This window comes from Aphelocoma coerulescens, chromosome 1 (genome assembly GCF_041296385.1).
Source record: "Aphelocoma coerulescens isolate FSJ_1873_10779 chromosome 1, UR_Acoe_1.0, whole genome shotgun sequence".
Lineage (NCBI taxonomy): Eukaryota > Metazoa > Chordata > Aves > Passeriformes > Corvidae > Aphelocoma > Aphelocoma coerulescens.
In genome coordinates this window covers 1,804,336-1,826,096 of record NC_091013.1, presented here as the reverse complement: position 1 = coordinate 1,826,096, position 21,761 = coordinate 1,804,336, and the positions used below count along the sequence as shown (strand labels likewise).

The 21,761-nt window shown below is 51.2% G+C and overlaps 1 protein-coding gene across 2 annotated transcripts in view; it reads left to right on the top strand.

Moving 5' to 3' along the window:
* Positions 1-748: 748 nt before the first annotated feature.
* Positions 749-21,761, top strand: part of RUNX1 (RUNX family transcription factor 1) — an 80,702-nt gene continuing 59,689 nt past the window's right edge. For both annotated transcript variants that reach the window (XM_069008277.1, XM_069008199.1), the window contains exons 1-2: positions 749-2,694; positions 7,612-7,768. In XM_069008277.1, the coding sequence (XP_068864378.1) occupies positions 2,425-2,694; positions 7,612-7,768 (427 nt within the window). In that variant the 5' untranslated portion in view covers positions 749-2,424. The remainder of the gene's footprint in view (positions 2,695-7,611; positions 7,769-21,761) is intronic.

Sequence of the window (21,761 nt, the reverse complement as noted above, 5' to 3'; positions counted from 1 at the left end):
CCTCCACCCAGCGTCCTCGCTCCCGGCTCCGCTGCTGCCCGTGTGGCTCTGCCCGAGCTGTCCCCGGCGGTGCTGTCCCCGCGGCTGGGCTGTGCAGAGGAGGAGGGCTGGGAGGGATGTCCCTGTCTGGGAGCGCCGCGACCGCCCCAACAAATCGAGCGGCGCCGGGCGCCTCTCGGGGCCGCGCTCTTGTCCAAGGGGGCGGCGGCCGCGGGGACGCCAAGCCGGCGATGGCCGTGTCGGGGACCACCCGAGGTGTCCCCCCAAAAGCCCCGGAGCAGACAGCACCGGCAGCTCGCCCGGGGAGGAGCGGGGGCCACCCGGGGAGGAGCGGGGGCCACCCGGGGAGCAGCGGGGCCGGCGGCGGGCATGTGGCGGGGCGGTGTCTGCGGCTCTGCGGGCACCTTGCGGGCACCTTGCGGGCACCGCCGCTCTCGGGGGCGGGCGGGCCGTGAGCGATGGGCGAGCGGGACCCGCAGCGGACAGGCGGGCACAGCCGGGGGTCGCAGCACCGAGGGGTGACGGTCCCCGGGCGGGTGCGGAGCCGCGGTGCCCCGGGGGACGAGGCGCGGTTGCGGTGTCCCGCCGAGCCGGCGCTCGGCCCGCGCCGATTCCGGGAGCCCCCGGCCCGCGGCCGCGCCCCGGTAGGGCCGTGATTGGCCGGTGCCCTCCCCGTATGCAAAGCACCGGGGGAATGACATTCCTCCGCACGCCTCCGCCGCCCCGACTCGCTCCCGGCCACCTCCAGCCAGCCCGGCGGCGGCCGCCGGCCGGGCGCGCTCCCACCGCGGCCCCGCGCATCCCGGCAGGAATTCCGCCTTCCCCACGTGAAGCGCCGGCAGCTCCCCGCCGTGGAAACGCGCTTGGGCTGAGCGCTGCTCTCTAAGCCCGGCTGGCAACTTTGGGGCTTTGATCGCGCCCGGTGCTTTCCGCCTCTCTCGTCGTTGCGGGGTCAGCGGCTCCGCCACCCCCTCCCGCCGCCTCCTCGTTTTGCGGAAGGAAAGATTTCACCCGTTCAGAAGTAGCGAATTTTGCTGAGTTTTTTTTTTTTTTCCTCTCTCTTTTTTAATTTTTACTTTTTTTAATCGTCGCTGGTGGTTTTGGTTTTCTGTGTGCGCGTCGGGCTCCATCCCGCAGGACGAGAGGGAGAAAAGCCATGTTTCCCAAAGCAGGCTTCCACCTGCTGCGGTTCAAATCTTGTTAAGCAGCCGGTTCCTGTGGCCGAGTTAGAGGAAGACTGTCTGAGATACTGAAAAAAAAAAAAAAAAACCAAAACCAACACCGAGAATTGGCAACGAGCGCCGAAGTTGTTGCAGACTGTTGGTTTGACTGCTGAGGAGGACGTGAGTGGGAGAGAGAGAGCGCTGTTGCACACACAAAACCACAGAAAGAACCCACAATTTAACCAACATCCCCAACCCCAAGTTTTCAGCTGTTGGACGTCTCAGCCTCGGCGCTTGCGATCGGCTGGGACCTTTCTTTAAGCTGAGGAAAGGCGTTAAACCAAAGCCAAGTCCAAAGATAGAGACTTGAAGCTTGAATGCCATGCACTGAGCTTGGCTTTTCTTTTCTTTTCCTTTTTCTTTCTTTTTTTTTTTTTCTTTTTGCGCAAGGATGATTGAAAGGTCGTGACACGAGCGCTCTTAGAGCAACGCCAGCCGAACTACTGAAGCTCATTTTCAAGGCTGCTTTAAAAAAAAAAAAGAAAAAAAAAAAAGAAAAGAAAAGAAAAAGAAAATCTCGCGGAGAACATTAATGGATTCCTGTTGTGTTTAAATTCTCTACAGATTCTGTTGTAAATATTTGATGAAGTCCAGTAGATGTGCGTGTGCGTGAGTGTGTGGCCGTGAATTTATATCCACGGTTGTAGCCAGCTGACCTTTGATCAGCAAGCCGAGCTCGCGATCCGCCTCCTCTGAAGAACAACCCCGAATTTCTCGCAAAGAGCGATTTTTGCCTCCGGAAGAAGCCGGCGCATTTTGGTTTCTCTTGGGACGGGAGAGAAATCACCTGGAAGAAACTGGGAAGCGCCCGCTCTGCGCGTGTTTCCGACCGCGTCTCGTGCTTGCTCGCCTCCCTATTTTTATTTCTCCCTGGGAGTTTGGGATGAGCTTTCTCCCCGCTAACTCACCGCGTCCCGGCCGCGGACTCGATGCGCGGTAAAGCCGCGCCCGCACGACCCTCGCGCTTATCGGATTAACGGGATCTGTTCCGCCTCGCCAGGAAGCCAAGAGTTAAGGCTCGGCGTGCTCGGTATCGGCAAAAAATTAACTCGGGGGCCCGGCGTAGGAACAGCTTTGCCGCGGGTGCTCAGCCTGTGCCCGTTTATGTTGGTCCCCAGAGAGCGGCTCGCTGAGGAGTTGCGCTCGCGTGGCCTCTCTGTAGGAACTCAGTGGAGGTGTGTGGCTCTAAAGGCTTGTTGTGATGCGTATCCCCGTAGATACCAGCACCAGCCGCCGCTTCACGCCGCCCTCCACCACGCTGAGCCCGGGGAAGATGAGCGAGCCGCTGCCGCTGCCCGGCGCCGAGCACAGCGGGGCTTTGCCGGGGAAGCTGCGCAGCGCCGACCGCAGCATGGTGGAGGTCCTGGCGGATCACCCCGGGGAGCTGGTGCGCACCGACAGCCCCAACTTCCTCTGCTCCGTGCTGCCCACGCACTGGCGCTGCAACAAGACGCTGCCCATCGCCTTCAAGGTAGGTCTTGGGCAGGGGTGGGTTGGGACGGGGGGGAAATGGGGGAAGGATGCGCGTCCCGGGGATGGGGGCTCAGATCCGCACCCGGCTCGCTCCAGTGGGGAAGCCGCGGTGGCTCCGCGCTTTCCTCCTTCCATCCTTTCTCTCCTTCCTTCCATCCTTTCCCTCCTTCCTTCCATCCTTTCTCTCTTCTATCCTTTCCCTCCTTCCACCCTTCCCCTCCTTCCTTCCATCCTTTCCTCTCCTTCCTTCCACCCTTTCCTTTCTTCTTTCCATCCTTTCCTTCCTTTCACCCTTCTCCTCCTTCCTTCCACCCTTCCCCTCCTTCCTTCCATCCTTTCCCCTCGTTCCTTCCACCCTTTCCTTTCTTCTTTCCATCCTTTCCCCTCGTTCCTTCCACCCTTTCCTTTCTTCTTTCCATCCTTTCCCTCCTTCCCGCTCCCGGCCGCGCTCCGGGCAGGAGCGGTGGCAGCCGGGGGAATGCGCAGGGCTGGGAAAGCTCCGTGCAGCCGCTGCCTCCCTCTCTCTTCTCCCCATTCATAGCTCTGGCAGGGAGAGGCGGCTCTGCTCGAGGGGGGAAAAAAAAAATAAATTTTTAAAAAGCCAAACCCGCTGAGTTTGGCTGCGCCGGGGAGCAGATGCCGCAGATGGAGGAGCCCCGGGATCCCCCAGAAGTGGCCCAGGGTGGTGGCGGGTCCCTCTGTCCCCGCTGCCACCCACGGGGGCCGCCCGCCCGCAGCCCCGGCCCCGCTCGGGACGTGCCGGGTTTCCCCCTGCCAGGGACTCTCGGAGGGAGAAAACACCACAAAACAACGCAGCGACAATCCCAAATCCGCACAGTTCCTCTTTTACTGGCTGGTTTTAATAACAGCAAAAGTCGCGGCCTAACCCGGGCAGGCCGCTTGGAGTTCTCCTCCCGTTTCCAGAGTCCCTTGCTAAACCCAAGTAAAATCCGGCAAAAGATGGGGAGAAGGGAACGGGAGAGCACATCCCGGCCCCTCCTGTCCCGGGCCACCGGGGCCACGCCGAGCGGTGCGGGGGATGCTCGTGGCTCTTTCCTCCCTTCCCGTTACTCGCCTCCCAGGAAAATTATCGTCCCTTGGAGTAAAATCATCCTCCCCTTGCTCTCGCTCTTTCTTCTGACTCGGGACTGTCGCTACCTCCCTGAGCTCGCTGCTTTTCTCGCTGCTGCTGTAGATTGGCTCCCGAGCGAGGGGAGGAAAAGGCAATTATTGTCTTTATCCTTTTACCCGAGCCGGGAGCCGCACAGACACGCAGCTCCTGCGAGCCCCGGGCTTTGATTTAGGATCGAGACTTGTCAAGCCCGGGCTTTCTTTTGCGGTCACCGCTAAACCCCGGCTGCCTCGGCACAACTTTTTTGTGTTGAAGGCCACCAGGCTCGAGTCTTTCCTCTCTTTTGGGGAGAGGAGAAACGAGGGAGAAAGGAATCAGCTCAGCTTTGGGAAATGCTGCTGACGAGGCGGCTTTAGGGAAAAGTTTTATTATGTCTGGTCTTGTTGTAGGCAGATAAGAGCCGGGGCAAAGGGAAGAGCTGATCACGGGGTCACTTCCTAAATTCCCACATTTGGATTAATTATTACACTCTTACCCACGCCTGCTGTTAATTACCCGGGAAGTTTTCCTCCTGGAAGGCAGAAGTCCGGGAGTGAAAGCCGCTCCGCCCCGCCGGGAAGGGAGATAAGAGGAATCCCGGTTTTTCCTGGGGGATCCCAGTCCCGGGCACCTCCCGGCGTGGCGGAGGAAGGACACGAGAGGTGGCTCTTCCCTCTCCTGCCCGATCACGCTCCCGCTCTCCCCCCGGCAGCTGGGAATGCCCTGATGGTGTGGGAATTGCCCCTGGAAAAAGTTCCGGGGGGTTTCAGAGATGCCCGCAGCCGCTTTCCCTCCTCTATCCCTGCCCGCAGCCTCAGTGTTCACCCCGCTGCCGGCGCAGCTTCTCCAGGAGTTTGGAATACTGGGATAATTTAACCTGAAAATAGCCAGGAGGGAAGAAAAAAAAAAAAAAAAAATCCAATCGACCCTAAAAGCAGGAAAAGGTTTCGTTAGGAGAGCCTGGAAGGGTGGGCTGGGAGGCACCTGCTGGCCAGGGTACCCGGTGTTCCTCGCCTTCATCCCTAAATTCTCTCTCTATGGATGGCTGGGAAATAAATCCTGAAATAATTTGCCACATCTCAGTGGTTTTCTACTAAATACGAAATATTTGCGAAGGTATTTTTAAAAATCGGGATTTTTTTTCAGACGGTTTGGCCCAGGGAAAACCAAAATAATTCAGTTCAGATCATTCCTGTGCTGCCAAAATTTTATTTGCATCCGACAAAAAGCGCTGAGTTTTATCAAGTGTTTGTTATTTGTATTCATTGTGTGAAGAAAAGAGACAGATGATTTTCACATGTAGAAAAATCCACTCATGAGGGTTGATCTGCAGGATTGGGCTGTTACTTCAAACCAAAATGATCCATTTCCACTGGTTTTTCCTAGATTTAAAAATGATTCTAAGAAACTTAGGAAACAATACACAACAACCAATAGGGTGCCATATAAATTCCTTGTCTAAGTGCTGTTAAGAATCCAAATCTTAATTTAAGAGGCCAATTTGGATTAATTTAAGAAGTAAATTTAGATACTCCACACCGCTGCAGCCCTGGTTCTCTTCTCACTCCTCAGGAGATACAAATTTTTAGAGCTAAAAACTCCACCGAAGTCCTTGATAAGTCCAGTAACAAGTCCCAGCTTATCTGTTTAGTCCTTTTTCTAATGTCAATATTTGTATTTCTGTTTCTATTGTCTGTGACTTTCAAGTCCAGTTTCTTTCCTGGGCTGGGTCAGTTTTTGACTCGTTTCTAAGATTTTCTTCACGTTTTTTATCGCCGAGGTGGCCTCTGGTGGGATTTGAAAGCTTTAAAATAGTTCTGTCAGAGACAACTGGCCCTGGATCCACGAAAAACTTGGGGAAAGCTTTAAATCCTGGCACGAATTCCCTTAAATTAAATATTTGCAAGGCAGGATAATGCCCTGATTTTCCCTTTTCCCTCTTTTTTCCCCCCATTAGATGTGGAGGCATTAAGATTTTGCAGGAATTTTTAAGAACTGGCTGCAGAGTTGCTGATTTTGTGAAGATTTCCAAGCTTCAGCATTTCCAGCAGGGCCTCGTGTCTGCCAAAATCAGGGAAATCTGAAAAGCTGAGCAGAGAGCAGGCCCAAAAACCAAATTACAGCACAGAGAGGAGAACAAAAACTCCAAATTCAGGGCCAGGGAGGAACGGGGAAAGAGGAAGTTGAAATAGAGATGTAAAGAGGGAATTTTGACCCAGAGATTTGAGCTTTGCATGTGGAAGTGAAAATCAGGGTTAGGGGTGAGCAAAGGGAGAGCACAGAAGTGAAAAGCTCAGCCTCCCGTGGAGGAAAAGCTGGGAAATACCTGAAACTGGGGAATTCTCTCCTATTTTGGGAGGTGGCTGCAGCTGGGGAATAAAACTCAGGGATGGATCAAGTAAAGGAGCTGCTGATCCCCATTTTAAAGAACAAACAGGTCAGAAAAGAGAAATAAAATCAGGTTGTGACAAACTTCAGCCAATTGTAGCAGCCTGGACTGAAGTCAGAAAACGTTAAGAGGAAGGAAAAATCTCGAGCTGCAACTCAGGGGACACAATGAGGGCTGGTTCCTCTTCCAGAGGGCAAAAGAGGAATTAAAAAGAAGCTGGATTTTTATCTCTGGGTTTGTTTTTTTGGGGTTTTGGGGTTTTTTTTGGCGGCCGTGCTGGGCTCACTGCTGTGGAATTGGGGAAACAGCAATGGGCTCTAAAGAAAATCAGACAAAATAATTTGAGCTCTGATTTTTGCCAGAGGACATGGAGAGACATCCTAGATATCCACAGAATTCCAGCAGGTTGAATTTGTTTGGGGAATTCAAGAAGATACAATAAAAATTAAATTTTTCATCGTTGAAGCAGTGTGAACAGTGGGAAGAAATCAGAATATTTAAGTTCAGGAATCTTGATATCTCTCATCAAAAACCCAGTGAATCCTGTGTTCCCAAGTGCTTGATGGATGCTGGCACCAAGGAGCACAAATATTTTGGGAAAATTTGGCAGATTTCCTTAGTTCAGGTCATGATTTCCATCCATCCACTCAAGGGTGAGGTCTGAAAAGTATTTGCTTTATGCTCCTAAAGGAAAAAAAAAGGAATTGTTCAGTAAATTGGGATTAAACATTTGATTGAGGCCTAATTCTGGATTTCTGCTTGGGCAGCTCTGTTAAGAGCTCCTGCTATAAATCAAACCATGGAGCGCTGTTACTTGAATTTATTTATTGGCAATTACAGTGATTTTGGGAAGCTCATTTCATGTCTTTTTCATCTCAGAGCGTTTTTTATTTCACATAGAGCTGGGTGTTTCGGAGGTGCATCAATGGAGAGAAATTTCTGTCCAACCATCAGGAAAAATTTGGTTTAAAGTGGCAGAAATCCACCATGAGGAGTAAAAAAGATGCATTTTAGATAATATAAGTGATGGTGATATAATGATATTTTAAAAATTCACTATCTTACGTCCTTTGGTTCTCCAGGGAATGGGGAGAAGAATTTTTGCCCTGATTGGAAAACATTTTAGTGCAGCAACAAATCAACCACACGACACCACTTCACGGGGAGGGGGGGTGTGGAATTTATCATTTCAGAGCTCAAATTCCATAATCACACCGCAGATCCTTGATTAGAGACGTAACAAGGGGGACCAACATTTCGGGCAGGAAGAGGATTTCCATTCCAGCTGATCCCCATCTCCTCCAACACCTGCTTGCTCCACCCAGATTTTTACCGCGGATCCTCTCCCCAGTTTTCTCCCCGTCGCTCTTCCACGAAACCAAGGAATCCGAGCGCTCTGCTCCTTGCTGTTGCAGGTGGTGGCCCTGGGGGACGTCCCGGACGGGACCCTGGTGACGGTGATGGCCGGGAACGACGAGAATTACTCAGCGGAGCTGCGGAACGCCACGGCCGCCATGAAGAACCAGGTGGCGCGGTTCAACGACCTGCGCTTCGTGGGCAGGAGCGGCAGAGGTACGGGGGGTGCCGGCTGCTCCTGGGGCACCTTCTGCCTCTGCATGGGGCCTTGGGGATTGGTATCCGCCAGGGAATGCTGGAAAACGGGCTGGAGGTTGGTCCCAAAGGCGCGGGATGAGCTGGATGGGTTGCTGTGTTCTCCCGGCCCGTTTCCCGCGTTACTCCGGTTTTTAAGCGGTGGAATCTCGTTGGGAAAGAAAATTAAAGCCACCCAGGGAGTGACATTTCAACTCTGGCAGCTGCCCCTGCTAATTTAGGCAGCACAATATTCCCCGTGGTTAGGTTTAAGTGGCAGATTTTCAATTTAGAATGAGAATTTTCAGCTCGTCATCTCGGGGATCCTCAGCACTCGCTGCAAAATCTCTCCAAGCTAAAAGTACAAATAATTCCTGCACAGATCTAAAAATTTTGCAGGTTCCTGACCTGCTGAAGGCTCTTCTGATCTTTTTTGTCTCAAAATGCAACAATCCTATTAATTAATGTCTCCTGCAATGTGGATGGGAGAGGCCAGGCAGGACAGAGGGGTTTAAAATCTGATTTACCATATCTCTGCCATAACCAGTAGTCACTGTCATAAATAAAAAGGCTTTTGGAGCATAAATAACCAATTAAGAGTTGAAGCTGACTTAGATTGGGACTATATAAAAATATTAGGAAGCTGCAGATAGCACCTGATGCATTGCCCGTGAGTGGGCAGGTGCACAAAGCTTCACCCCCAAAAAAATCCACAGAAGGACCCTTTAAAACTTCATTCCTTCATCTTAAATCCCATAAATTCCAAGAGAAGCACTTAAAATAAATGAATTGGATGGTGAGGGGACTGCAGGGAGGTTCAGTCAAAGCCCCAAAGAGAAGCCAGCAGATTGTGGCTCAGAAGAAGCTCAGGAGAAGGAGCAGCCTCTCTGTTTTAAGGTCAGGGATGAAAATCCATCACATTTCCAGTGTGAAACCGTGTGGAATTTTAGTTTGTATTTTTCTGTTGCATTTGTCTTTCAAATCAGAATGGGGCGTTATTCCAGGACAATTTAGTGACAATTCAGTGTCTCCTGAACTTCAGGAGGTTTCATTTTGGAGCAATTTGTGCCCCGGTGTCCCTCAGCAGTCAGGGATTGCTGCCCCTTCCTCCCCATTTCCCCCTCCCTCTGTCCCCATGCGACGCCCGAGCCGTGTCCTGCTTCCCCACAGGGATTCCTGAGCGTGTTTCAGGAGAGTCCCAAAGCTGACCCACTTCTGGCTGTTCTTCCCAATGGGAGATGTGTCAGGCTGCAGAGCAAGGAAGTTCTCCTGATTATACACAACAGCCTTTCCTTGCCTTTGAAGTGAAAAGCGCCCGTGGATCCCCTTCCAACACAAACACGGCCACAACGCTGGAAAAGCGCGGCCCTGCCGGAGCAGTAAATACATCTTAGGGATAAAATCCAGTTTTCCTCTGTGTCCTGCAGCATTTTTAGCTGAGGGTACAGAGGCAGCTGTCTCTCAAACTGTGTTGTTTGGGCCGCCTTCAAATGCGCTCGGTGGAAAACACCCGCAGCTGAGAACGTCGCCTCGTAATGCCAGCGAGGAGTAATAATAGGGTAATGCAGAGCAAATTATATCCATTTACTGAAAACATGAGAGATGCTGTAATGTCTAAAAGTATCAGTCATTAAACGTGGTCATTTGGTATATTAAAGGTACCACCTTTTCAGTAAATGGAATTTGCATTATGATTCAGAGCTGACTGTTTAGAAGATTCAAATGAATAGCTGGCAGAGCGCTGGAGAAGCTCATAAAAACAAACCTGTAGTTCAGTTCCTGGCCATGGTAATGAAGCTGGAAATCATAACAGGCAACTGGGGGAGCCTCAAGGTCAAAATCCAGCAGCTGGGACTAAACAGGCCCTATTTATTGGGAACAGAGCGTGGCCAAGGCCTTACCCTGCTCCAGCAGCCGCTCGCTGGCGCACAGACACCAACCTGGGGTATCCGGCTGTGATCTCCAGGTGCGATCCTGGGGATCCTTTAAGTGGAGGGATTTGGGAATGCTGCGTGCTATTAGTCAGGCTCGAAGCTTAAACATCCTCACCTGCCCGGGCTGCCCATCTTTGGGGCGGTGACTAATGGATGCTTTTGTTTACTCCTCTGCCAGGGGATTGTTTTCCAAAGGTGGGGATTGTTTGCCTTTGTGCGGGATTTCTGAGCTGCTGTTCTGTGGCATTTGCACAAAGCCTGCAGCAGAAGGTGGCTGCTTCAAAGGCCACTGCTGCCTTTGATACTTGGCTGCAGGAAAATGAACCCCAACTTTGTTTGCCGTGGAATATTTGAGCTGGGATCAGCTCAGTGCCACCGGTGATAATGCCGTGCCAGGGGCGTTGTGCGAGCAGGCACTGAGAGTTCACGTTGGTTCAGGGCACGGTGGAGGCTCCTTGTGCCCATCAGAGGATTTAAAATCCCTGGTTTAAATCCCTGATGGAGAATCAGGAGTGGTTTTGAGAGGTGAACATCGGGTGTAGCCAGTAAAATCGCCTCAGCAGCCACAGCCCTGTCCTTTCTGAGGAGGAAGTTCCCATTCTTGACGCTCTTCATAAATAGTTCCGTTTCTTCCATGAAATCCAGTAGGACAACCTGTGTCAAATATTATTTTCCACATTTTCCTCCTGGTTGTGGGAGTGTCACAGCGAGTCCTCCTGGTCTGGGGGTTGATTTCCCCTAATCAATATTTGGCACCAAATATCAGCCAAAATTTCAGCTTCATTCCGTGTCCAACACCCAAAGGTAGCCCTGAGCCTTGTTTAGAATTAAAAACCCAAAACATTTGATTTTCTTCCCACCCCAAATAGGAGCGAGACTGTCACAGGTCACCCAAAACCTGGAGATGTGGTAGAAAAGCAATTTGGCTTTTTTATTCCCTCAACCAAAGAGATTGCCATTGGATTTGGCCGGGATCCAGGGCTCTGACTCCTCAGCCCAGTTGGAGAATGCTACTGGGCAAACCTGCCCGTCTGGCTCGGGAGCCCCACCGAGTCATTTCGGAAAGAAAAATGTCCTTTTAAAACTCCAGCCAGTCTCAGCCTCCCCCCTTGGCCTGATTACCTGCTTAAAACTAAATTAATCTTGATTTTTTCGCCCTCCGTTCATGAACATTCCAAGCTCCCAACTGCTCCTGCTGCGACGTATCCCTGTTTTTTTAGTGGATAAAGAACCGGTTTAGGTCACTCTGATGAAATGGATCTGATGCAAAAAAGCCTGACACCGTAGAAGTTCATTGGCTGAAATGAAAAATAAATAGTTATTTTGGAGAGGGAGAGCTCCGTGGTTTGGGGAACACGACATATTTTCCTCATGGAATCACTCATCCCAGTTCCTATCTTCTTTGTAGGACGTAAGATTCCAAAAACCCCAACAAATAAACATGTTTTCCAGATGAAAATGATTATTAATGGGTTATCCGAAGAGTAGCTGATGGAGAAGTGCCTTGGCTTGCTGCAGGAGATCTCAATCTAAACCTGAGAGCTGGAGCTCCGGGAGGGTTTTAAAAACTGCATCTTGGAAAGGATGGAAAATTAAATCTGTGCTTGTATCTCCTCAGGATCAGAGGAATCAGTAAATTTTGGGGGATTTCTCAATTTCCACGGAGCCAAAGCAGGTGCAGAACACAAGAGGTTTTAGCAGGCACAATTTCTGCCATCAGGACTCTTCCTCCTGGATATCGTTCTCAGGGAAAAAAATCCACTTTAAGACAAAGTCTCAAAAATACTCCAAAATAACTGGCTGGGATTCCAAATCCAATTATTTTTATTGGTCTTCCCAAGCCAGAATTTTGCTCCTTCTGTGCAGCTTCGCTTCGTGGCTGTGTTATTTGAGCACTTGGTTGAAGTTGGTTTCATTTTTTTTTACTGAAATGCACTCAAGATTATAAAAGTATGTGCAAAACAGAGGATGCTGCTCTTGAGCAGGGTCGTAAAACCAGTATTAAGCAGGCGTCCAGGTTCTGATCCAAGCCTTTGGAATGCTGCAGGGGACGTGGGATCAGATCCTGCAGTCACAAGAAGCAGAGTTTGCCAGATGGGATGGAAACAGAAAAAATCCAACAGCAAGCGACTGAAAAAAAAAATGGGTCAGTTGGTAGAGTTGAAAACAAACTCATTTCTTTAGAGTCTGGATTGATAAGGATGTGGCATTTGAAGGATGCTACAGCCAGCGGGAGGGAGGTTTGGCTGCAGGGAGATGGGAATTTCCTTTGGATATTGGGAAGAAATTCTTCCCTGTGAGGGTGGTGAGGGGCTGGAATGGATTTCCCAGAGAATCTGTGGCTGCCCCATCCCTGGGAGTGTCCGAGGCCAGCTTGGAGCAACCTGGGACAGTGGAAGGTGTCCCTGCTCCGTCCATCCACAGCTGGATGATTTCTGATGTTCCTTCCAATCCAAACCATTCCATGATTTCATGACTCAGTGTAAGGAAGGGGCTGTGCCCTGGGCGTGTGTTAGAGGACAAGGACTCTTCTCCCTCCATTCTGCTCTGAACAGGGAATTTTCCCCTAAAAAACAGAGGCCCCGAGTGATAATTTCATTTTTAAGTGACTTCGGGTGGCTTGGTTGTGTCATTAATATGAGCCAAGATTTCCGTGCAATCCCAGGGAGGCTGAGCAGCAAATCCAGCCCTCCAAAGGGATGGAAACCTCAGCAGGGATGCAGTGGGAGGAGGACAGGAGAGGAGCAGCTTTTCCCAGTGCTTAAGGTGCTCCCTCGCTCCAAGCAGCCGGATTTGGGAATCCCTGATTGTGGAATTAACCCCATGGATGATGCTGCTCCTCACAAGGGTTGGACTCCCAAAAAACCTTCCCTGGGATGGGGCTGAGCAGCAAATCCAGTCCTCCAAGGGGATGGAAACTCAGCAGGGATGCAGTGGAAGTCGGAGAGGAGAGGAAAGCCCCTTCCCAGTGCCTGAGGTGCCTCGGCTTGCTCCGAGCAGCCGGATTTGGGAATCCCCCATTGTGGAATTAACCCCGTGGATGATGCTGCTCCCTGTGGGGGTTGGACTCCCAAAAATCCTTCTCTGGGATGAGGCTGAGCAGCAAACCCAGCCCTCCAAGGGGATGGAATCTCAGCGGGGATGTAATGGCAGGAGAAGGGGAGTGGAGAAAACTTTCCCAGTGCCAAGCTGCTCTCTCGCTCCGAGCAGCTGGAGTTGGGAATCCCCAATTCTTATGGAATTAACCCCATGGATGATGCTGCTCCCTATGGGGGTTGGACTCCCAAAAAACATCCTGTGGGATGAGGCTGAGTTAGTGGCTCTGCCAGCTCCCAAAAACCCCTCTGTGCTGCGTCACTGAAAATTTCATCGAGGGTGAAAAACCTCTCGCTCCGAGCGCATCAACAGGAGAAAAATAATGGCAGAGGGCTCGGAGAACTTCCTGTCTCCGGGAGCATTCCTGCTGTAAACAGTGGCCATGCCAAGTGCTGAACCACTGCCCTCACTCCAATAACAATAAATCTATTTTTTGGTTCTGCACGGCTCCGCTTGGACATTTTTGCAGCGGCAAGGATGAGGCAGACGCCGTCCTCGGAGCGTTTTCCCAGGTTTTTATTTTTTGCCCTGATAAAAGGGCTTCCCAGAATGTTGTTTAGGGAAAACAAAGTACCTCTCGAGATGAAAAGGTTACATAGTTTCGAGAGATCTGTTTGCCCTGCAGCTTCTTCCTTGTTGGTTTGATGGTTTTCTGTTTTTTTAATTTTGTTTTTATTTTGCTGTTTAGTTTTTGGTGCCGCCCTTCAGAACTCGTGGAGTTCTGGTCAAAATATACTGATTTTTTGGGGGGTAGCTCTATTCGTTTTCCCCATATCCCAACTCCAATAAGAGCAGCTATTTTGTCACCAAAATAAAATCCTGCTGGGAGATAAATCAGGCTTAGGGCTGGCCCGAGAACTCGAGTAGGAGCGAGGATGCTGCAAATCAGTGGCTGACAATCGCTGTCAAGAGAGTCTTTTCCAGCACAGTCATGTGCAGAAACCCTCATCCGGCTGAATCAGTCTCTGTTCCCTTCCAAAAACCCTTTAGGAACAGGAAAAAATAGTAAAAATAGACTTTTTTTAAATTTTCTATTACCTTAATGCTGCGTCTCCACATTTTTTGCCCCCATCCTGCTTCCCAAAGCTTTTCCCACTGTATTATTTCCACACAGCCTCTCCAAATCGTTATTCCCTCCATTTCTGCCCCCTTTCCTCCCTCTCTTGATGATATTCCTGGGAGTCCCCTGGGAGAGCTGCAGCCTCTGGACACAGGGTGGGAATTCCGTGTGAGCCTTTAGCACCGGGGCAGGTTTGGGGCTCAAGAAAGGATGCAAGGAACGATCCTAAGTTCCTGTTGCCTTTTCCCACCGAACCTGCCATGTGGGGAGGGCGAGGGAGGAGGTTCTGGAGAGGGAAGGAGGAGGGAAGCAGCTGCCTGGAGGGCTCGGAGCCATGAGAGCTCTCCGGTGGGGCGGTGCTTGGAGCCGTGTGTGTCCACATCAGTTCCCTGAAGTTCAGGGAGGAACTGAAGGAAAAGCTCTGGCAAAGCCACAAATTTTCCACAGGCTGGACTTTAGGCACAAAGCCCTGTCCATCTCCAAGGCCACGGAGCTGTCTCTGGAGGAAGTTGGCAGCTTCCAGTTTGGTAATGGCAGCGTTATCCCCCCTCCCTGGATCTCCATGGAGTGACCCCGGGGCTTTTCCGAGTTCTGGGATCAATGTGTGCTGCATTAGTGGGATGACAGCACACAGAGCCCTTGCTCCAAGCAAATCAGCTCTGAGGAAACAGTCCCAGGGCAGCTGCCATGCTCGGAGAGCTGCTGGAGTAAGGAATTGTCAGGTTGGGATTGATCCGCTTCCACTGCAGGTGGAATTCCTCACTGCTGGAATGTCACTGATGGGGATAAAAGTGCTCCTCACTTTTGCTGGTCAGACAGGGCATTGCTCTTCCAGGGAATCCACACCTTCCCTGCTCCCTGGAGATGGAGCCTCTGCCTGTAGCCGTGCCCAGGGATCACCACAGGGTGAGGAGAGGGTTTGTTCCCAGCTCCTGAGCTGCGCCGTGGAATCATGGAATGGTTTGGGAAGGATGGGATCATAAAGATCACCTCATTCCAACCCACCCCCTGCCATGGCAGGGACACTTTTCCCTATCCCACGTTGCTCAGAACCACATTCAGCCTGGCCTTGGGCACTGCCAGGGATCCAGGGGCAGCCCCAGCTGCTCTGGGCACCCTGTGCCAGGGCCTGCCCACCCTCCCAGGGAACAATTCCTGCCCAATCTCCCATCCAGCCCTGCCCTCTGGCACTGGGAAGCCATTCCCTGGCTCCTGGCCCTCCAGCCCTTGGAAGGAGTCAAGGAGGGGGGACAGTGGCTGCAGGTCAAGGCCAACTGACCCCTCTGAGGGCCTGAGCTTGAGGCCTCGAGGGCTTGGGGGTGTTTTTCAGGAGAAACCCCCTCAAAAATCTTCCTGGACTGGGGGAATGGGAGAGATGAGAGGTGCAATTTTGGACTGAAGCATTTGAATCCAGCCTGGATCCCACTTCAGATGGATAAATCCGGTCGTGAAGCTGGGCCTTAACCTTGCCACATCTCTGTCATCCCTATAAAGTCTGGGGGATAATTTCTACCTCAAAAAGCTGATGAATGGTCTGAAATTATAGCTGGGCTCAGGACTATTATTAGGCTTAAGGATCCCAAGGCATTTTCAGCGAGAAGGTGGGAACAGCTTTGCACTGGAGCCATTTCATCCCAAACTGTCCTTTCCACCTGCTGTTGCTGTTTTTCCCTTTCCCTGAACTCCTCAGCGGTGACACAGCAGCCAGGACAGTCTGTGGACAGAGCTGGATGCACTTTGTGGAGGCCAGGTCATTTCTGAGCTAGTTCTGGTCCAGGTGAGCATTTCATTTAAAACAGAAATGATTTCGCTCTGAGGGGAAAAAATCAAAATTCCCTGATATTTACATCCCAGCTTGGAAGCAGAGATTCAGGTTTTGGGGTAGCCCAGGCATAGAAGCATCTGAAATTTCCATTAGAGACATTTTTGGGGAAAGAATAATTTCAGCCTCTGCGAATCTGTGTTGAAACATTATGTTTGTGGAAATTGAGTTGCTGTATTTCAAGCCTTGAAATATTTTAATAATAATTATTGCTCCTAAAGGCTCCAGCTGAGATCTCCTTGTGCTGCCACTTGTGCAGGGGCCAGGCACCCCAAGCATTTCATTCTTTCTGTGCTGTAATTATTGTCTCCACCCAGATTCATGAGAATTTTATAGTGGTTGCTGCAGCCACTTAGAGATAGAAGCTGCTTGGCTTTTCCATTAAAAGGTCTTCCTTCCTCCCCCTCGCTCCATGGATTTAATGCTTTCATCCCTTTTGGAAACTTGATCTGCAGGCTTCCAGTCTCAGGCAGCATCCCACCCCAAAAATTCAGCTCCAGCAGGTCACTGGGGTTGTCTTTGAGGGCAGAATGGGAAACCATCCAAGAGATTGGGGTAACTCTGGTGCAGAGAACATCCACAGAAACCACCTCCACCACAAAGCCCAAAACCGGGCTTTCCACAGGACCTCAGGATGCTGAAACACAAATCATGGTCCTGGCAGCCAAATTCCTCCCACAGCTCCAAATAGTCCCACTGTGGAATTGGCCATCACCACACAGGGCATTCCCGGTGGTTTGGTCTTGGGGGTTGTTGGTGTTGGCAGACAGAGGTGACTCATGGCTGTGCCAGCTCCTGGGTGTCACCCTGGGGTGGCTTTTGTGCCCCTGTGCCCCTGTGCCCAGGTGAGAGCCCACCTGCAGAGCTGCCCCAACCCTGGGCCCAGCACAGGGAGGACGTGGAGCTGCTGGAGAGAGGCCAGAGGAGGCTCCAGGATGGGCAGAGGGATGGAGCAGCTCTGCTGGAGGAAAGGCTGCCAGAGCTGGGATTGTTCAGCCTGGAGAGGAGAAGCTTTGGGGTGAGCTCAGGGTGGCCTTGCAGGGCCTGAAGGAGCTGCAGGAAAGCTGGAGAGAGACAATTGCCAAGGGCTGGAGGGCCAGGAGCCAGGGAATGGCTTCCCAGTGCCAGAGGGCAGGGCTGGATGGGAGATTGGGCAGGAATTGTTCCCTGGGAGGGTGGGCAGGCCCTGGCACAGGGTGCCCAGAGCAGCTGGGGCTGCCCCTGGATCCCTGGCAGTGCCCAAGGCCAGGCTGGACATTGGGGCTTGGAGCAGCCTGGCACAGTGGGAGGTGTCCCTGCCATGGTAGGGGTGGCACTGGATGGGCTTTAAGATCCCTTCCAACCCAACCCATTCTGGCATTCTGCTGTAGGGCATCCTGTCTTCAGAGACCTCCTCTTTTTGTGTCCTCTTTTGTTTATATCCTCTCCAAGATTCTCAGAGTTATGTTCCTACCTGTCTTCTGCCACAGCTCCTTCCTGATCATGGCCATGACCATTTCCTACCCACATCCAGGATCTCCTGCTACTCAACTGCCACATATTTGCATTCTCTAAACAGAACAAACTGTGCTTTTGTGGCATCTCTGCTCAAGCACATTCACAGGAAAAATCCCATGAAGGTGGCAGAAGCAGCAACCTGAGAGAGGGAGATCACAGGAATCCAGCTGAGACTCCTCTCCCACAGCACAGCCATGAACTTTTGCAAGGAATGCACACCCAATCCGAGCTGCTGGAGGAGGGAAGGGCCATCAGGTGCCACCAGGCTGCCCTTTTCCACCCTCGGTCTGGCTGTCAGGGAAGGGATTAGCACAGGGTGGTGTCATCACCACGCACACAGCCTGGGGAAGTGAAACCCCTCAGCAGCACAGAAGCGAAACTGGCTGCACACAAATTGTCAAATTCAAGTGTAAACATCTGTGTCCCCCCCCCCCCCCCCGAAAAAAAAAAACCCCAAAGGCAGAAAAATCGTGGCTGTTTCAGTGAGCTCAGTCCCACCCTTGCAATGCTTGGCAGGGTGAGCAATCCCTGCCCTGCAAGGGAGAGGCTTCTGATGGCTCCAGGTGAAATGCTGAAGGTGGTGCTTGCTCCAGGAAGGGACAAAAAGCAGCATTCTGGCAGAAATGGGATTTTTAAAGTGGCCCTGACACGTTTCTGGGATGCTGGGTGTTCATCCCATCAGGTGAAAGTTTCTCTGGGGAAAGGGATTTGAATGTTGGTACCTCAGAAGAGGGAAAAAGCGACTTTGGAACCTCCCTCCCATCTCCTCGAGGGAGCTGAGCTTTCAGGGAGCAGCCCCAGACTCCTCCAGGGAAGCTCCCCAAGATATTTGTGCTCTTTTGGTATCCTGGGATCCACTTGAAACTCCTCTGAGCATCTCCCAGAGTCTTTTCATCCCTTGATTCTGCCACTTGGCAGCAGCCCTGGTCTCCTGCAAGGAACCTGCCTGTGATGACTTCTCTCTTTTCATGGAACCTGAGACTCTTCCCAGGTGTTTTTTTGGGAGTATTTTCACATCTCCTGCACAGAATTGAGATGCCAGGTAGCAGCAAAACTCAGGGCCTGAGTCAGCTTGGTTTGAACAGCTGGAAAATAACACCGAGTGCAGCAGCAGCTTCCTGGGTCAATATTTCATGTCTGCAGCTCAGGATGATATTTTTGACTTCTGGAAGAAGCAGACTGGCAGGGAAAATCTCCACCTGAGTGACAGGGACTTCCCTTATCACCCAGATAAGGTAAAATTCAGCCTGAGTGCCTGCTGAGCTTGCAAACGTCTCTATTAACGTTGCTTGATTTCAGTGATGTAATTTGGGTTGCTCAATGCAATTCCTGTGTTGCCTCGGGTTAAAAGTGCCACAATAATTGGTGCATTTTGGCTGAGCACCATCATTTTGGCTTCACCAAAATAATTGAAAGGATTCCACCCCAAGACACAACCTTCTCCTGGCCTCCCGGCTCTGGGAATCCAACAGCAGCTCTGCTGCTTTCCACCCCAGCAATGGAGTTGGCAGCCAGGAAAAACCATGGAGAATGGGAGGAAAAGAGTGTGGAGGGCACGTCTGGAGTGCTGCAGGGAGCTGGGAAGGAAAGGGAAAGGGAAAAAGCCAGCATCAGCCATGTTTCTCCAGGAATGAGCTGCTTTTCCACCTTTATTGTCAAAAAAATTCAGGATTTGGGAGCTGAGAAGGAAAAGGAAGGGGAAAAGCCAACACCAACAATATTCCTGCAGGAATGAGCTGCTTTTCCACCCTTATTGCAAAAAAAATCAGGATTTGGGAGCTGGGAAGGAAAGGAACAGGGAAAAACCAGAAGCAGACATATTCCTGCAGGGGTGAGCTGCTTTTCCACCCTCATGTCAAAAAGAATTCAGGATTTGGGAGCTGGGGAGGAAAGGAAAGGGAAAACCAGAAGCAGACATATTCCTGCAGGACCAAGCTGCTTTTTCACCCTTATTGCACAACAAATCCAGTATTTCTGGGGGTTCCAGTTTGCAGCAGGACCCCTTTAGGCCCCACAGAAATCCAGAACAAAACACTTATTGATTTAGAGCGCTGGAGATTTCATTCTGGGTAAGGAGATGCTGTGTAAACACAGAGAGGAGAACTTCCTGGAGTGAGGCACTCAGCAAAAACGTTCCCAAGCACGGGTTTATCTGAGCCAGGCTGCTCTGGAAGGAGGGAAGGGCTTGTATTTCCCAAATTTCCAGCTTGACACGTGCTTAAACCCTAAAAAAAAATCCATAAAAATGCACAAACAGCTCTGTTTCCCCCTGTAACTGATTTGCATGGGGAGTTTTAGAATCGTGGAATGGTTTGGGTTGGAAGGGACCTTAAAAATCATCCGGTGCCATGGGCAGGGACACCTCCCACTGTGCCAGGCTGCTCCAAGCTAGCCTTGGACACTTTCAGGGATCCACGGGCAGCCACAACTTTTCTATGCCAGGGCCTCCCTCTCTCACAGGGAATTCCTTCCCAAAAATCCCATCTAACCCTTCCTTCCTCCATCTTAAACTCTTCCTGTCCCTCCATGCCTTGTCCCAAGTCCCTCTGCAGCTGTTTTGGAGCCCCTTTAGGCACCAAAAGAGGCTCTAAGTTCTCCCTGGAGGACTTTCTTGGGGCCATCACCCTCATTTGGGTGTTGGGACCGTTGGTCTGCGGTGGTCACAATTAACAAACCACTTCCAGCTCGGAGCAGCTGAGGTCAGTAACAGCTTTATTTCATATTTAAATCCAGTGGCCTCTGTGGTGCTGCTGGTAAACAAATCACGGTGTTTTTTTCAGATGCCTCTTGCTCCAGCTGCAGCTGTTTGGTTTTTTTTTCTGATGAAACAGCAGCAGATCAAACAGAAGAGGCAAAGTTTTATTCTGTGCCAAAGCATCACTGGTGGCAGGGGAAAAAAAGCCACCACCTGAGCACAGAATTTTGCCTCGTGCAGGCTTTGAACACCTGCAGAACCCTTTCACTCCTGGGATGAGCAGCAGTTAACTCATGAAGGGTCAAGTGATATCAGCCCTTCTCATCCTATGGATCAGATTTGGAGTGCTCAGAGATAAGAACCAGCCACAGTTGGCCCCAGTGTCTGGGAGCTGACGCTGGGGGATGGATATGGAACGTGTGGATGGCATCCTGGAGATGTTTAAATGCAGGAGAGCTCCTGGCTTTGGCAGAGAGCCAGGGAGACGCTGTAGGGAACCATAAAGATGGGGAAAATGGATCATTTAGCGTGGTTTAATAGCGGTACACAGGGGCTAAAAAGTAGAAACTGGATAAAAAAAAACCACAAATAAAATCATCATCATTCTTCCTAGAACCTGGAATTCTCTCCCTAATAGCACAGAAATGGCTGTAATGTCATTTGTGTTGCATTTGTGCCTTACATTTCATAGTTTTCCACCTGTACCTTTTGTCCTTGTCAGCACAGACATTCTCAGCTGCTTTCCTTCTTTTTTTTCTTTCTTTTTATCTAATAATTCACTGCAACAATTTTTTTTTAAAAAAAAAGAAACCCCCAAACAACCAAACCAAATTTAACGGCACAAATGTTCATTAGAACAAAGCCAAAAAGTAAAAGGCTGTGACTACACGGACCTCATCATCCCTTTGCCTGCCTTTTTCTCCCCCTTCCGCACCCAAATTTCTGAAGGTTTCACTCCATTCTTTCCTGTTCCCATTGGGATCACCCTTTATCCAGGGATTCAATGGCTTTCTCTGCCAGAGAAAGAAGTGGATCAAAATGAAGTGAGAAGTTCAAGTTGCAGCCTCTTTTCCCAACAGTTCTCACTCCTTTTTCCATCAGCCCATGCAGCCACTTTTATTTGAAGTGTTCCTCCCCCCTGCAGCCCCAGCTGATGGTGACGCTGCTCAGGGATGACTCAAGCAGGACACAGGAGCTTCATGTGACCCTGGTGTCACCCGGGGTTCATTCTTTCCCCCTTGGTTCCTCTCAGACATTCCCAGGGGCCGCAGCTCACGAGCCTCTTGCTCCCTCTAGAGCTCTTCAGGGCACTTCTGGAGACCACTGAAATCCTGCTGGATGGGAGCTGGTTCTGCTCCAGCCTCTGGAGGTGGCATGGACATGGAATGGGGCTTCAGATTCCTGGATTTCAGTGCAGGGCACAGGCAAAACACCAGCAGATGCTTCAGTCTTGGGGGTTGATCATGGAGTCATGGAATGGCCTGGCTTGAAGGGACAATAGCACACAATCCCAGGATCCCTGAGGCTGGAAAAGCCCTCCCAGCCCAGCCAGGCCCAGCTGTGCCCGATGCCCACCTTGTCCCCAGCCCAGAGCACTGAGTGCCACCTCCAGCCCTTCCTGGGACACCTCCAGGGATGGGCACTCCAAACCTCCCTGGGCAGTTCTTGCCAAGGCCTGACCTCCCTTTCCATGAGGAAATTTTTCCTAATATCCAATCTAAACCTCCCCTGGCCCAGCCTGAGGCCGTTCCCTCTCCTCCTGCCAGGTAGAACTTTGTGCTTTGTGCTTCCTCTGAAGTTCTCTCCGTTTTGCTCAGTCTCAAGGGACCTCCTGAGCAATCCTGTGAAGTCATTTGGGGACAACTCAGAAT